This window comes from Dromiciops gliroides, chromosome 1 (genome assembly GCF_019393635.1).
Source record: "Dromiciops gliroides isolate mDroGli1 chromosome 1, mDroGli1.pri, whole genome shotgun sequence".
Taxonomy (NCBI): Eukaryota; Metazoa; Chordata; class Mammalia; order Microbiotheria; family Microbiotheriidae; genus Dromiciops; species Dromiciops gliroides.
The window spans coordinates 98,855,788-98,873,991 of NC_057861.1; the positions used below are offsets into that span (position 1 = coordinate 98,855,788).

The 18,204-nt window shown below is 34.8% G+C and overlaps 1 protein-coding gene across 5 annotated transcripts in view; it reads right to left on the bottom strand.

Annotated features, from left to right (window-relative positions):
• EFR3A (EFR3 homolog A) overlaps nt 1–18,204 on the bottom strand; it is a 150,983-nt gene that overhangs the window by 41,434 nt on the left and 91,345 nt on the right. For all 5 annotated transcript variants that reach the window (XM_043967149.1, XM_043967157.1, XM_043967141.1 and 2 more), the window contains 5 exons: nt 13,166–13,330; nt 8,763–8,877; nt 5,846–5,897; nt 3,245–3,417; nt 2,211–2,286 (listed from right to left, as the gene is read on the bottom strand). In XM_043967149.1, the coding sequence (XP_043823084.1) occupies nt 2,211–2,286; nt 3,245–3,417; nt 5,846–5,897; nt 8,763–8,877; nt 13,166–13,330 (581 nt within the window). The remainder of the gene's footprint in view (nt 1–2,210; nt 2,287–3,244; nt 3,418–5,845; nt 5,898–8,762; nt 8,878–13,165; nt 13,331–18,204) is intronic.

Sequence of the window (18,204 nt, forward strand, 5' to 3'; positions counted from 1 at the left end):
TCGGCCTCAGACACTTAACACTTACTAGCTGTGTGACCCTGGGCAAGTCATTTGACCCCAATGGCCCGGCAAAAAAGAAAAAAAAGAAAAAAAAAAGAAAAGAAATAAGGCTTCAATCAGAGATACTTGCTGTAAAACTCCCCCGTTTTCATTTCTTCTAATTTTGGTTACATTGATTTTATTTCTGCAAAAGCATTTTAATTTAACATAATCAAAATGACCGATTTTATAGCTTGTGATGCTCTCTATCTCTTGTTTAGTCATAAATTTTTCCGTCCTCCATATATCTGACAGGTAAACTATTCCATGTTCTCCAAAGCTGCCTATGGTTAGCATCCTTTATGTGTAAACCATGTACTCATTTTACCTTATCTTGGTATACAGTTTGAAATGTTGGTCTATACCTAGTTTCTGCCATACTGTTTTCAGCTTTTCCCAGTAGTTTTTGTCACATAATGGGTTTTTGTCCTAGAACCGAACATGGAAAAACTGATTGCTTTATGACTGGAAAAGGAGTATGACAAGGTTTGTACAGTGTCACCTTCCTTATTTATCCTATATGGAGACTACATCATGTGAAATGTCAGGATGGATGAATCAAAAGGTGGAATTAAGGTTGCTGGAAGAAATAACGATCATCTTAAATATGCAGATGATACCATTCTGATGTCAGAAAAAGGAATTAAGAGACCTTTTGATGGTGAAAGAGGAGAGTATAAAAGTGGGCTTGAAGTTTAACATAAAAATAAAACCAAAAAACCAAAAACAAAACCTTAGATATTGGGAACTGGTCCCATCACTTCTTGGCAAATAGAGGGAGAAGAAATGGAAACAGTGTTAGATTTTATATTCTTGAATTCCAAGATCACTGCAGATGGTGACTGCAGTCATGAAATTAAACGATGCTTGCTCCTTGGGAGGAAAGCGATGGCAAATTTGGATAGACCACTAAAAAAAGAACCACCATCTTGACGACAAAGGTCCATAAAGTCAAAGCTATGTTTTTTCCAATATGGTTGTGAGATTTGAATTATGAGGAAAGCCAAGTGCTACAGAACTGAAGCTTTGGAATTGTGGTGCTGGAGAAGACTTGAGAGTCCCCTGGACAGCAAGATCAAATTATTCAATAGTTAACTAAATTAATTCAGGCTTTTCACCTGAAGGTCAAATACTGAAACCAATGCTTAAATACTTTGGGCACATAAGGAGAAAACAGGCCTCCTTGGAAAAGACTGATGTTAGGAAAGATTGAAGGTAAAAGGAAAAGAGGATGGCAGAGGACGAGGATGTACAGACAATGTCATGAAAAAAAAAATACATGAGTTTGGACAGACTTTAGGAGATAGTAGAGAACACAAGGGGGCTTGACATATTATGGTCTATAGGTCACAGAATAAGACACAACTGACAACAAGAAATGTTTACTGATCGACTAACCACACCCCATCTTCCCCAAATTTCAGTCTCAGTTCATTCAAAAGACTGTTACTTAGTTGCTATGAATAGTCAAAAACAGGAACTGATCAAATGATGAACCCCTGGACAGGTAGCTGTAGAATACAAGTACTATAAGAAGGACTTAAGGACTCCTAAAGTAACTACTAAAAAGGAGAAAAAATAAAAAAGCTCCATGTCACATTTATTTCTTCTTCTTTGTTATTTTTTGTTAAAAAGAAAAAAAAATTTAACCAAGGACAAGTAAAATTATAAAGGGGAAAAACACAACACATTAACTACATGTTAACCTCTGATAAAGCCTTGTTAGAAATTTCCCCTAAAAATAAAACGAACAACTGAACTCAAAATGTTCAGCCTGGAGAAGACTATATGAGAAACATGACTGTCATTTTAAGGGCTACAAGTAGAAAAGGGCTGAAATAATTTGAATAGCTGCAGTGGGCAGAAGACAAACAAAAGGGAGGCAGATCATTGTTAGATATATAGAAAACTTTTCTAACCATTACAGTTATCTAAAAATGTAATGGCTTTGTGAGATAGCAAATTCTAATTTTTAACTATTCAAGCAGGGGGGAAATTAACACCAATCAATAATACTACATATGAGATTCATATATTGGACAAAAAGTTGGACTACATGACCTCTGTGGCACCTTCCAACGCTAAGATTTTATTTTTATATTAATATGGAACTGACTGAAATAGATATTTATGACTTAATTTATATACCAGTCCATAATAAAAGTTCTCACCTTTTTCATGAAACTTGAATCTTGTCTGGAAATTTTCTCTCTTTTTATCTTAAGGTCACCTACATCTGGTATGATTCTATGGCAACAAGGAATAGATAGATATTTTAATGAAAAACAGTATGACATATTTAATTATATCAAAATGTCACAAGTGAGAAAACAGCTGTGAAAATATGCTGAAGAAATACTATTTCAACATTTTTATATCAATTTCCATTTCAATTATGCCTATGTTTAATAATAGTATTCCACTCAATTTTCATGACAGGAACCACAAAAATAGTATTAACTTAATCATAAGACCATTATCATTTTCAAAGTAAAACCAGACTTTGGTAAAAGCAAAAATTAGATTGTGATTATGTGTTTAAGCTAGTAGCTACTCAAAGACATTATTGATGAAATAAGAAATGGTTCTATCTCTAGGGAATACATCCATCTTAAAATGCATGAACAACTAAAGGCAGACTGGTGTAGTGAATAGAATGTTGGAGGTTCAAATCTCAATTCTGACGTACCAGCAGTGGTAGATATCATTTAACTTATCTAAATCTCAGTTTCTCCATTTGTAAAATGGGGATAATACTAACTGTATATACTTCAAGGGTGTGGTAAAGCTCTAATAAGATAATGTGTGTAAAGACCATTGCCTAATTTAAAGCATTTCATTACTGTGAAAACATTATATCTCAACTAAATGAAAGACAGGTTATATTTTTTGAAACCTGTAGGGTCTATTAGGAGGGAATCTTGAAATTTTCTGTCATAAACTCCTTTGGCAAAATTTGTTAAAGTCTATGGACTCCTTAGATTGTTTTTAGATACACAAAATAAAATATATAAGATCACAATGGAAACCAAAGATTAATTAAAATAAAGATGTAATTGTTTTTCCCTCCAAGTTCATAGAACCCCTAAAATCTACCCAAAATGGTAGATATTGACCCCATCTAGACCCCAAAGAGGTTCCAATCTTACAAATTTTAAATAATGTAGAAAATACATTAATTAAACCAATTTTAAAGTGAGATTACCTGATTCCTCGAAGTTTGGCCCGATTGTCATGTCGATCAATTAGGTTATGCAATATTTCCAGAACTAGCTGTCTCAGTTCACAGTCTTCCATGAGAGATGGAGATAGTAATGGATCAAGAAATGGGGCAGGCAGTGCAGTAACAATGGTCTTAGCTTTGTATCCAGATGTTACCTAAGAATAATTAATATAAATATACACCATTATTACTAAATTTTTCTCTTTTTCAAAACCCTTTTTAAAGTTCCTAGTTGTTCTTTCAAAGACCCATAAATATATATAACATCTGAGGGAAACAGAAATAAAGGCATAAATTAGAATTTACCAAATGAGAAAACATAATTATTGAAACTTAAAAAGAACTTTACTATAATCAAAATAGTTATCATCCTTACATAGTGTAATGAAAATGAACATTCATTTGCAAAAAATAAAGAGATAGACCACACAATAAGGATAATAATTGCAAACTGAATTATGTGCACCTCATCTCACTTTTTTCAAAGCAAGTATTTAAGGAAAATTACATCTTCTTGCTCATTTTGAAAACTGGTATTCCAAAAACTGTTATACTATATACAAGTTAACTAATTTATATTTCAGTGTGTATCTAAGATATACACTGAATGCAGAGGTTTTAAATATCAAAATTCTTTAAATGCATCCAGTAAAGTGGGTATTTTATCAATAGAAAAGAATGACTATAGAAGCAGTTCTTTATACTATGGACCCAAAATACAAATTTAAATGGTCAACAACTTTTTTCTTCTCGTTGCAAAAATATACAGAATAAATTTTAAGTATCATATACTCCTAATACTTTAGATAAACATGGGGAAATATATAGACTATGGCTTACTAATCCATTTTTTTCTGATTCTGCACTAAAAATTTACAAAAATATATAAACAGTGAATTATATATAATATATATTATATATAAAAATATATAAACAGTGAATTCACTGTTAAATGTAGTCTTATAATATGTCAATGCCAACATTGTGCTAGACTTTTTACTTTCCATAATTTCATTCTGAAATAGAGAGGGAACTAGATGTCTACTCACAATATAGGCCAGCATATTAATTAATTAGTAGCATGACTATTACATTAAAAAGAAAAACAGGGCTCCTTTCTGACTCGACAGTTGATTTGTTAATTCCTTGCCCATATGCTCACTTTTGTTGAATTCATTAAATAATTATTTAAAGACTTAAGACATCAGTTTTAAATTTGTATTCACCTAAGTGAACACATGGACATTGAAATAAGGAAACAGCATAATACAGTAGACTGACTGCACACCCAGAAGGGAAGAAGACATATGTTCAAGTTCCCTCTCTGATCTTTACTGTGTGACCATGGACAACACATTTCATTTCTCTAATCTTAAACAATTCTATAAGATTATAAATTGCCAGGGCAAATACCACAGTGGCACATAGGTCCTTAATATACTGGCCCCCCAAAAAAGTGTTAACATTAAGAACACGGGAAATCTCACTGGATTGATTCCTTTTCAGAACTGGTGCAGTTCTTATGACTCATAATAGATTCATTCTTAAGGGTCATAATGAATAATTAATACACTGGGCTAAGAAGGCAGATATACAATGACTTTCCTCCACTTTACTCCTTAGGAGTTCTATCCATTCTCTATCTTCAACCACCCCAAAGTCCTACCCCTCCCCACTGATCAGGGAAGAAAGCTCCCTACTGGGGAGTAGTACAGTCCTGATATCTAGACTTCTTAAGGTTCTTCCACTTAAGAGTTCCATCTATCCCAGGACTCCTCAACCACTTTCTGTGGCTTCTGGAGGATCCTAGTATTAAGTAAGAGCCTATACACAGAGTAAAAAGAACAGGAAACAGACAAAACATCCAATACTTTTAAAGGACTCAGATTAAGGATGTCTTTACTTCCAGATGAAGAATTAATATAACAATGAATACCTGGGTTAAGAACAATAAATATTTATTGAATTAAAAACACTTTCTTTCCACTGCAGAAATTTTTCACTTAACTGAGGGTCTTATTTTTTAGAAATACCAAATGATGATTACCTACAATCTGTTTCTTGGTATCTCATTTTCTTAATCTGCTTTTAAACAATTTTCAAGTGAATTTAAATTATATTCTAATATATAACGAAAGAAATATGACTAATATATGAATTACCTGGGCTGGTAAACTACAAACACTACATTCATTCACTTACCAATTTAAAGTAATATACTCTTTTGATTTGAAATATTATTTAAAAAAAAAAGAACTTGATTTAAATATAAGAGGATGATTGTCAACTCTAGGTTGTGATCCTGACTTTGCTAGATTAGGTCTTGGAGGCCATTTTTTCCTGATTCTTCACCAAACAAGAATAAATAGAATGTTATCTTGGGCTAAGCAGCTAAACTTTTTAAATCATTATGTCTTTATTTATAAACTAAGAGATTTGAATTAGATCTTTAATATTACTTTGTGCTCTACTATTCTATGATTCTATGTAGGAAACTACAAGACTTGTAAAGATCAAATCTTTTTACCCGCGTATCATTTGACCATTCCCCTCCCATTCCACTTTATATCTCAAATAACTTACCATAAGTAAAGATCTCAGCAACATTATCTGAATCCGTCTGGTTCCCAAATCCCTAAAATTTAAAGTTCCCAGGTATTAAATTTAGTATTCCAGATTTGCTTTACCCATTATTAATCACATTACTAATGGCTTTGACTTGAAATATCTAGTCTTTAAAAAGACACTTGTATATGCTTCTCAATATCAAATACAATGGGAAGACTGCTGACTCTGAAGTTAGAGGACAGAGGTTCAAAGGATGGCTCTTCTACTTACTCCCACTGTGACCTCAGGCAAGTAACTATCTTTCTGAAAGGCCTCATTTTCCTCAGAAGTAAAATTTTAAAGCATTGCTCTATATCATTTTTTTGAGGTCTCTTCCAGCTCTAAATGTATAATCCAATAATCCTAAATAGTATATTCAATGTTCACATGTATATAATGTATCCTATTTACATATGAGTTTAAGCTATAGTAGCACATTTATTCATGTACAGAGAAAGGCTTGACTCAAGATTTAAAAGGAAATAAAGCTTTTGCTTTTAAAAAAATCATTAAAATTTAAAAACAAAAACAAAAAGTCAGCTTAAGAAAAATAGATTTAATTCAACTTATTGGGTAACAGTTACAAATTCAAGAAAATTAGCTTAATTTTTTTCCCTCTTTACTGTTTCTAGACTCAAAAATTATAGGTTTAGTTGCTTAAATTTGATGTTGCTGGGTTTTTTAAACCCTAAAATAAGCTTTCACTTCACTTGGACAAATTCTAGCTGCACATCTGGAAATGGGCAAGCCTATTTGTGAAAGAGAGAATTTCTCCATGATTCCCATCCTATATATTATAAGGTTAAAGAAAATGAGGCATATTAGTACCCAAGTCTTTTTTGTACATGCTCTCAACAAAGAGAGTAAGACAATCAAAAAGAGGAAGTTCAAATTTGATGCAAAGGATATAAATGGACATGACTAGAGAGGTAATAAAGTGATGAATAAAATAAGTAAAGTTGTGGCATTTTAGCAAGAATGACACAGGAAATACTGTTAAATTAATTTTTTTTTTTTAGTGAGGCAATTGGGGTTAAGTGACTTGCCCAGGGTCACACAGCTAGTAAGTGTTAAGTGTCTGAGGCCGGATTTGAACTCAGGTACTCCTGAGTCCAGGGCCAGTGCTCTATCCACTGCACCACCTAGCTGCCCCTAGGAAATACTGTTAATGAAGAGAATAATGGTTTGCAGTGGAGACTCTCCTCAAGATGTAAGAGTGAGTAGCAACAGAACAGCCATATTTTCTCACAATTAGTCTATCAATAATTTTTTTTTAAAAGAGCCTTAAATCAAGAAATTATTTTCTTCAAAAATAAAACAAAACAAAACAAAAAACAAAGAAATTGCACTAAGAGCATTTTGCAACCCAGGAGTGTACTTTGGGGAATTTTTCCAGCACAGGAAACGGAGCAATCCAAGGAAACCTAGAGCCTGAAGCTTCAGGTAGCTTCAGAGATAAAGAGAGTTGGATCTAGCCAAGAACACCTGGAACCTACAGCTATGTTGCACTATAGAAGGTGGATTGAACAGGACCAAGTTCTGGATCAGACCACAGAATGAAGATCTGCTTGACCTGCCACAAAACAGTATTCCACATGCTGTATAACATACCCACAGGCAAAAAGTTAGTCCTGATATAACCCAAAGCTTCTTAAATTGTGGATCGTGACCCCATAATGGGTCATGTAACTGAATTTGGGGGTCACAAAAAGTTTGGCAGCAGAAAAAGGTTATGCACACCTATTTTATATACCTATATACCCAGGGTTCCATAAAAATTTCTCAGGCAAAAAGGGGTCACAAGTAGAAAAAGTTTAAGGAGCCCTGATTGTAGCCCACTGGCCAGCCTCTCTTATATCCATTACCAAGACCTGGAATAATACAAATCAATAATAAAGGACTATATTCCTTCCGAAAGTGAACAAGGTCTGGCCCAACACAAAATCTGTGGATGGAAAAATGAGTACACATAAAGAGAACAAAGATAAAAAAGAAATATTATGGAGCCAGTATCCTCAAGACACAAACCTGGAAGAAGAGAATAATTCCATATCTATAAGCAAAGTTTGTACATATGTGCACAAACAAGTAGCTAGGTGGTGCAATGAAGAAAACATTGAACAAGGGGTCATCAGGAAGATCGGAGTTCAAATCCTGCCTCAAAAATTTACCAGCTGTGACACTACTAAGTTATTTTACTTATTTCTCAATTTCTTCATCTATAAAACAATAGTACCTACTTCCCAGGGAGCTATAACTAAACATGTAGATATACAGATGTAGATAAATATCTACATATTTACATACTAGCTAAGTGATCCTCTGCAAGTAAGTCACTTAATCTCTCAAAGCCAAAGCCCCATGCTCTTTAGACAATTATGTTATAAAAAAGTCACTGATCTATATTAGTAGAGGGAGATTTCTCAACATTAGGTCAATGAAATAAAAAATAGACCAAAAGTAAGTAGTTGATCTTTAAGTTCTCATTCTAGGTCTACATATTAACTAAAGCAACCAAACTGGTGAGCATAATACAGAAGCTGATGCATATTTGAAAATAGAAATTGGCTTGCTTTCTTTTTCTATCATTAATTTTACTTAACTGTTTTACTTTGTTACAAGAGATCTCTTTTGAAAAAGGGTAATTTGTTAATGTTTATATTGTAAAAACAAAACATCAACAAAATTGAAAGTAAAAATGAAAAGAAAAAGTTGATGAACTTATTTAAAAAATTAAAATGGACTAATTTTAAAATAACACAAATTTTACAAAATGAATATAGTGTACTGCACAAACATGAAGATTATTCTTCTTTATACTTCTACTTCAGAAGCCCATCAATCTAAAATTAAGTTTAAATTGGTAGTCTGAGAAAACAGAAAAATAACAAACCCAAGCTGACTGGTATCCAAAGTATGGGTGGTAGTTCCAAAAACAGGTACTTTTCCCATAATGAACATCATGATCTCTGATCTCTGATAATCTGGTAAATTACTCCCAAAAAAACCTATAAAATATTTTAAAAAAATTAGTAGGAGAGAATTTTCATTATTTTCAAGAATGCATAAAACTGGAATTAAATTATTAAAATTTCTAATATCCGGAAATGCTTCTGTTCTATAGTACAATTTAAAGATATCTGAATCAAACATTTTCTCAACTTCATTCATTAGTAAACAATACACTCATTGTGACTATTATAGCGGTCCTTTTTCAAAATCACATTAAGACCTAGTCAACTAAATTCAATTCAGTTCAACATTTAGTAAGTTCCTGCCTACTTATATAAAAGGAATTTTCCTAGAAAATTAAGGTATTTTTAATAAGTACTTAATATGTGCTAGGCACTATACTAAGTGCTGAAGGTACAATGAAAGGCAAAAATGGCCCCTGCCTTTAAAGAGCATCAGCATCAGCATCAGCATCAGCATCAGCATCAGCATCAGCATCAGCATCAGCATCAGCATCAGCATCAGCATCAGCATCACCAGCATCAGCATCAGCATCAGCATCAGCATCAGCATCAGCATCAGCATCAGCATCAGCATCAGCATCAGCATCAGCATCAGCATCACCATCACCATCACCATCACCATCACCATCACCATCACCATCACCATCACCATCACCTTACATTCCTCTTGTCTCTGCTTCAAAATCTTTTCACAGTTAGTATTGTTAACTGTTTCCCTCCATCCTATTCCCTTCCCATGATATTTACTCTATCCCAAAAGGGATTTGCTGACTGCCCTCTCCCCCACTTTGCCCTCCCTCCTTATACCTTCCCCTCCTGCTTTCCTACAGGGTTAGATACTTTACTCCACCCAATCGAGTGTGTCTTATTTCCAGCTTGAGCCAATTCTGATGAGCGTAAGGCTCATTCAAGAGCTCACATTTCAGTGAAAAAAACTTGTACACACATGATGTATACAGAATAAAGTAGAGGGAATCTCACTGATACAATATATATATATTTTTTTTTATTTTTATTTTTTTTATTTTTTGTGGGGCAATGAGGGTTAAGTGACTTGCCCGGGGTCACACAACTAGTAAGTGTCAAGTGTCTGAGGCTGGATTTGAACTCAGGTCCTCCTGAATCCAGGGCTAGTGCTTTATCCATTGTGCTACCTAGCTGCCCCCAATGACTTACTTTCAAATGAAATATTAAAGGGGACCAAGAGAGAGGATATCAGCTGAGAACTGGCATAACCAGTCATGGTCTCTCTCTTGATTTCTACTCCCACATCACCAACTGCCTAGGAAACATTTTAAATCCCTGAATCATTTCAAATTCAATAGATCCAAAATAGAATTCATTACCCTTCTCCTCAAATCCATCTGTCCACCATCAAACTTCCTTTTCTCTTTTGAGGGCATCACCATCCTTTTAATCTAAGATTTATAATGTTACCCACAACTCCTTATTATCTCTCACCTGACAATCAATTTCTAAATCTTGCTACTTTTACCGACGGCACCTCTCTCATTCATCCCTTTCTTCTCTACTCACATAATTACCATGTTAGTTTAGATAGTCATCATCCTTCACATAGTCTAAGGTAATGGTCCCCAAATTGGGGACCATACCTCAAGTATCTCTTTACTTCAATCTATCTATCCTCCACACAGCTGCCAAAGTGATTTTGCCTTAAAATGAAAATGTGAGGGGGCAGCTAGGTGGCGCAGTGGATAGAGCACCGGCCCTGGATTCAGGAGTACCTGAGTTCAAATCCAGCCTCAGACACTTAACACTTACTAGCTGTGTGACCCTGAGCAAGTCACTTAACGCCTACTGCCCTGCAAAAAAAAAAAAAATGAAAATCTGATTGTGTCACTTCCCACTTACTCAATAAACTCATAGGGCTCCCTATCAATCACCAAAAAAAGGAAACTTTTGTTTGGCTTTTAAAACCATTCACATACTGGCCCCAACCTATCTTTCTATCTCCATTATATCCTATGGTCCAGTCAAACAAGCCTTCTCTCTGTTCTTAATACATGGCATTCTACCTCGCAACTATGTACCTCTACACTAGCTAGCTATTATTTCTAAAATGCATACTTTCTGGGCAGCTAGATGGCACAGTGGATAAAGCACCAGCCCTGGATTCAGGAGGACCTGAGTTCAAATCCAGCCTCAGACACTTGACACTTACTAGCTGTGTGACCCTGGGCAATCACTTAACCCTCATTGCCCCACCAAAAATAAATAAAATAAAATAAAATAAAATGCATACTTTCCTAACCTTTGTCTCACAGAATGTCTTACACTTCAAACAATACAGTCTACACAATGCTTACCCTAATACCCAATCTTCACCCCAACTCCTAGTGCCCAACCCTTTTTCCCTGTTTACATTTATTTTACATATACATAAATATATACCTTATTTCTTCACAAACAAACCAGTACACAGGCAGATAGTAGGGATTAAATACTTATTGACTGATCTGAAGTAAGCCAGGTTGAATACCTCATATCTTTGAGTTAGATTAAATGATCACATAAGTCCCTTCTCAGTCTATGATTCAATATTTGTAGCAAATAATCAGACTTTACTGATTTACTGACATTTCCTGGAACCATCAATTTTTATGCATATCATTAACTGTCCATGAGTCAAGGCTTACCCTTCTGGTGTGATTAAACAGTGAGTGTCAAAATACCTATACTATACTACATATATATATAAATAATAAAAGCATTTTAATATTTTCTAGTTTACATGTAGAGATGGTTTTCATCATTTGTTTTCCTAAGATTTCTAGTTTCAAATTTTTCTCCCTTCCTCCCCTCCCTCCCCCCCTCCCCAAGACAGCAAGTAATCTGATATAGGTTATATATGTACAATCACATTAAACATATTTCTGCATTAGTCATGTTATAAGAGAAGAATCAGAGCAAAAGGGAAAAATCTCAAAAAAGAAAAAACAAAAACAAAAGTAGAAACAGTATGGTTCAATCTGCATTCAGAATCCACAGTTCTTTTTTTCTTTTGTCATATTAGCCAATCTGATAGGTGTCAGGTGGTAACTCAGAGTTGTTTTAATTTGCATTTCACTAATCAATGGTGATTTAGAACACTTTTTCATATGGCAATAGATAGCTTTGATTTCTTCATCAGAAAACTGCCTTTTCATATCCTTTAACCATTTATTAATTGGGTAATGACTTAGATTATTAAAAATTTGATTTAGTTCCCAATATATTTTAGAAATGAGGTCTTTATCAGAAACACTGGCTATAAAAATTGTTTCCCAGCTTTCTGCCTTCCTTCTAATTTTGGATGCATTGCTTCTGTTTGTACAAAAACTTTTTTAAGTTAACGTAGTCAAAATAATTCATTTTGTATTTCATAATATTCTCTATCTCTTGTTTGGTCATAAACTGTTCTCCTTTCCATAAATCTGAGAGGTAAACTATTCCTTCCTCTCCTAATCTATCTATGGCAAAATACCTATATTACTCTTAAAGTTACCAAATCTAGCATTTGGGAGATAATATAAAGGAGAGAGTGAAAAAAAAACACTAAAATTTTGGTCAATTTTTCTTCATTTTTAATTAAACATTGCAAGTGGCTTGCTATTAGTATAATTAAGGAAAATGTTCCGTATGAATGGTAATCCTACATATGTGTGTATATACATATAGGTATACATAATATTTCAGACTACTATCAATTATCTAAAGGATCAGCAAATGCTATTGGTCTACAAAGTGCTCTGTTATCATATGAAAACATTTAGCAACTCAATGTCAATCAAAAGAAAAAATTATGGCCCATATGTAATCCCTTGAAAATTTATTCATTCTCCTAAGCAATCTGGAAATACCTTTAAAAAGTTTAGTTTGGGGCAGTTAGGTGGCGCAGTGGATAGAGCACCAGCTGGGTTCAGGAGGACCTGAGTTCAAATCTGACCTCAGACACTTGACACTTAACTAGCTGTGTGACTGTGGGCAAGTCACTTAACCCCAATTGCCTCACCAAAAAAAAAAAAAAAAGTTTAGTTTTTCTAATGAGAATATGACTCTGCTGTTGACACTTCTATTTTATATACTAATTATTTTAATATGAAAAAATATTTTAATATTATATATGTAAAATTATTTAAATCAACATTTTACTTGCTTTGCCTATAAAGAAATAGAAAGAAATAGAAAAAGCACATATCTGAAGCCTAAGCTAACATTTTTTCTTCAAAAATCATTGTGTTAAGTTTCATACATTAAGAGCTTTGCTTATTACAAATATTTCTTTGGAAATAATTAGTATTTGAAAATAAAGTTAACTCACCTATTGTCTGAATAATAGCATTCTGGACAATCTTCTCATCATTATCTTTGGTGCTTGTGCTTACGGTGACACTGCCCATAGAGTCCCGTCTTTCACCAGCTTCAAATTCAACACTGAGCCGTAAATGCTTCAATAAGGTGTTAAATACTTCCAGTACTGTGGGACCTGTAAAGCATCATATATAAGAATTGATGTTCTTTTCCAATATTGTGATCTTATTTAAAAATTAGAACATTTTGCACATTTCTCTTCAGAGATGTTGGGCTAAATTCTAAGTACATAAAATATTAATTGTCTGAAGGAAAAAAGAAAGCTAACTTCAGTCAAATTCTCCGTCATGTTAGTGAGTATATCAATGAATCAAAAAGCATTTATTAAATGACAACAATATGTATCAAGCGCTGTGCTGGGAGCTGGCAATAACAAACACAAAAGTGAATTACTTCCGTTTTTCAAGAATCCTAGGTTTTCCTAGAGTAAGGGTTCTTAACCTTCTTTGTGTCATGGACTCCTTAAGCAGTTTGAATAAGTCTAGGGACAGTCCCCTTGTTAGAATAGTATTTTCTAAAACATAAAATACTCAGGATTACAAAGGAAGCCAACTGTTCTGAAAAACAATAATAAAACAAAAACAATCAAAACCCATGTTCATAGATCCTACTTTAAGAACTCATGGTAAAAGGATATAACATATCCACAGATGTGTAAATTCAGGACACAAATAAAATAAATACACAGTGATGATAACATGACTAATGCAGAAATATGTTTAATGCTATTGTACATATATAACTTATATCAGATTACTTGCTGTCTTGGGGAGGAGGGGAGGGAGGGAAAAAAATTTGAAACTAGAAATTGTAATGATTGGAATGACGCCCCCTCGCTGGAGACTTACTGTAGAAAAGCTCCACCATGAAGTGAAGGTCTTTGAGGGCAAGACCAGGAGTCTTTTCTTTGGCGTCAGGAAGTGACATTTGCTGGTGGGAGGAAGAAGTGGGGAGCCTGGCGCTCTGACTCTCGCTCTTTCCTGGGGACTCTGGCAGAGAGCAGAGCTAGGAATGTTCTCTCCCTTTAATAGATAGATGAATGTAGGCCTTTCTTTCTCTCTTTACCAAATTCTTATTCTCCTTAATAAATGCTTAAAAGTCTAACTCTTGCTAAAGCTTATATTTTATTGGCGACCACTCATTAGATATTTTAGACAGTTTAGCTAGAATTTTAGCCCTTAACAAAATCTTATAAAAACAAATGTTGAAGACTATCTCTACATGTAACTGGAGAATAATAAAATTGTTTCATAATTTTAAAAAAGAGAGACAGTGCTTTCTGGGTTTCATGAATAGTCTGTACAAATGTAACAGAAGATGAGATGGAACATTGTATGTAAGGAACAGCAAGACCAGTTTTGTCTAGAAAAGTAGACAAAGTCAGCCTGTCAAAGGTTTTAATTGGAAAAAATTGGAGAGTTACTCACCTATAACATTTATTGCCTTGTAACCTTAGACAAGTCAACTTATCCTCTCTGAGCCCTAGTCTCCTCATCTGTAAAATGAGGTGAACACAGATGACTCCGACCTCTACAATACTATGACTTTGGATAGCACTCTTTTTGTCCAAGAGTGAAAAGCTGGGTTCATAACTGAACTGATAGAAGGAAAATATCTAAAGTTGGATAATTAGTGGGAGAAATGCAGTGCTGTTGTTCTTGTGGAAGAAATGTGTTACAATGGAAAAATCTTTGGTTTAGAAGTCACAAGACAAGGGTTCAAATATCAATTATACTGCTTAATAGCTATGTGACTGGGCAAGAAACAAATTCAATAGGCTTTATTTTCCTCATTTGTAAGTCTCCATTCAACCCTACCTTTTTTTTTTTTAATTTTGCACAGGTGGAAGATGATAGATATGGAACACTGCATGTAATTTTTGGCTTTTTTAATGTGTTGGTTAGTTTTAGTGAATTGTTTTTTTTTCTTTTTTATAATATTTCGACATAAGGAATAGTTTTCTGACAGGAGGAAGAAGATACATTAAGAAATAAGACGTAGAGGGGCAACTAGGTGGTGCAATGGATAAAGCACTGGCCCTGGATTCAGGAGAACCTGAGTTCAAATCTGGCCTCAGACACTTGACACTTACTAGCTTTGTGACCCTGGGCAAGTCACTTAACCATCACTACCCTGCAAAAAACCAAAAAGAAAAACCAAACATAAAACCCAAAAAACCCAACAACAACAACAACAACAATAACAAAATGATATAAAAAGCATCCATAAAAATTTATTTTAAAAGACTAGAAAATTTATTATATGCCTACTATGTGCAAGAAACTCTCCTGGGAATTGATGAGGGCGAGAATACGATGATAAAAACTAGAGAATAATTGACTTTAAATAGCCTATTTTTTATTTGGGAGGGTGGGGATACAACATGGATAGAGATAGGTAAATACATATATATGTATAAAAGCAATTTACTCATTGGGAAAATGAGGAAAATCTATTTGAAAAATATATTGTAGGACAACATCTATAAAGGAAGGTGGTGACTCTAAGAGGCAGAGGTAAATAGAAAGTGCATACAAAGATGGAGACAGGAGAAAAAAATGTCTAGACTGGAGAACAGCCCAGTATGGTAGTTTGATTAGACAAGAGAAAAAGTAAAAAATACAAAATAAATGTAGAAAGGCAGATGGAAGCCAGATTATAAAAGGTCTTTAAATGCCAACCTTAAGAACTTGTATGTCATCTTATACAAAACCAGTGAAGATTTTTAAGCATGATAGTTATTCAGTTGATGTTGTTGTTTAGTCGATTGATTAGTCATGTCCAACCCTTCATGACTTTTCCTATTTGAGGTTTTCTTGGCAAAGATGCTGGAATTTTTTTTGCCATTTCCTTCTCCAGGTCATTTTATAGACAAGGAAGCTGAAACACACAGGGTGAAATGATGTGCCAGTGCCACACAGCTAGTGTCTGAGAATGGATTTAAACTTCAGGTCTTCCTGACTCCAAGACTGGCATTCTATCCACTGTGTCACACACCTATTTGGCTAGGTCTGTTTTATAGGAATATCAAGGTTAGATCAGTATAGAAGCTGACAGTGAAAGGATGGAGAGATAAGGGACAATGGCCTGAGGAGATGATAGTCTGAGTATGTAATAACAAGGTCAAATGAAACTGTTTTTTATCCTCTGTAGTTGGTAAGGAAGCAATGAGTAGTTAAAGAGATATCAATATTTCTTTATGAATAATAAGTAAAATTAATAATAGTAATAATGAGTAAAACTAATAAGTAAAAAAAGGGAATGATCAAGACTATAAACTTCCAAGGAAGATGGTAGTCACGGAATTAAAAGCACAAGTAGAGATTTTGACTTTGGAAAAGAACAGGCACATCTCCAACAGAGACTAGAACAAAGGACAGAAGAATGGGGGACCACAAAAGGGAGTTTTGAGTTGTTGAATAGGAAAGGGAGATCATGATGAATGGTGAATTCATTTACTAACATTATAGTAAAGTAGTAAGTAACGTCTTCTGCTGAGGCAGAATGGGAAAGAGAAGGTAGAAGATCTGAGTAGAAAAAAGTTATGTTGTAAAGTATTAGGTAAAAGTCAAAGAAAAATAAAAAGACTGGGGGAAAAAAACCCCAACTATATCTAATTGAGACTAAGCATGATCTAGTAGAACCTATTAGTATTATGGCAAGATTAAGTGACTTTCAAGTAGTATTTAAGACTGGTGATGTTGAACTCAAATAGAAATGGGACCACTAAACTCGACATAATTTAATTCAATAAGCAATGATTAAGTACATACTATGTGCGAGGTACTGGCATACACATAAGAACAAGAAAGTCTCTGCCCTCAAGGAGATTACAATCTAATGGGAGAAAAGACAAGACACAAAAGGAAGATGGAAAGGGTCTTCTATCTGCACAAGGAGTCTACCACTTCCTAATCACCAATCTCCTCAGATGAGAGGACCTCAGACTAATGGTTCCTAAACATACGGAGTCTTCCTTCTCCTTTTGGGCACAGTATGTCCCCTGAGGAAAGGCTGTTTGAGGACAAGATGGGTATCTTCCATCAACCCTAAAGCAACTATTTCCATCTGTACCAGCACAAGGCACCTTCCACTTCCTGCTACCAGACCAATCTCCAACCGGGATGTGGAGAACCAACCTCCAGTGCAAAGACAACCCTTCCATTGACTTTAGGCCTCCCAGCTCCTGCTACACCTCTTTGTTGAGGGTGGAGGAGTGGCACCTCTATTCAGCAATAAACATTCTCACACCTGGTCATAACTTTCCTATCTCAGTGACTCTCAACTCCTGTAGATCACCATCCAAACCCCATTCCACAAACTCATACCATCTAATTCCTCTTTTCCATCTCCTTCAACCCTCCCATCCCAAATTTTCATCCTAAATCCACTCAACCATTCCCCTATGCCCTCTGGAACACCTCTTCCATAGGCAAGAAGTTTTCCCTCATCTTAAATCTATTCCTCTTTCACTCCTTCCATCTATTAGCTCTTAATGAAACACTATTTTCCCCTGATGGCACAGTCTTTCCTGGCCACCCTTTTCAACACTGGCTGAACCTTCCCTACTTCTCCTAGGTTCGGTGGCCGAGGCAGGGGAATTGAAATAATCCTTGCTCCCTACTGCCACTTCCATGTTCCCCTCATTCCTCCTTCACTCAGTTCCCTCTCTTCCTTTGAGGTTTACGCTCTTCATATCTACCACACAATTAAAATCCTGGTAGCTGCTATGTATAGACTTCCAGGTCACTTCTCTTCCCTCCTCAATGACTTCAATACCTAGATTATAATTTTTCTCTCCCTATTCTCTTGCCCTTATGCTAGGGGCTTTCAACATAAATATCAATTCTCCTGTAAGTAACCTAAATATTCAGTTTTTTAATCCAGTCACTTCCCAGGAGCTATTCCTCCACCCCACCTCAGCCACAAAGACAGTCATACCCTGGATCTTGCTGTCACCCACAAATATAGCACCTCCAGTGCAGAATT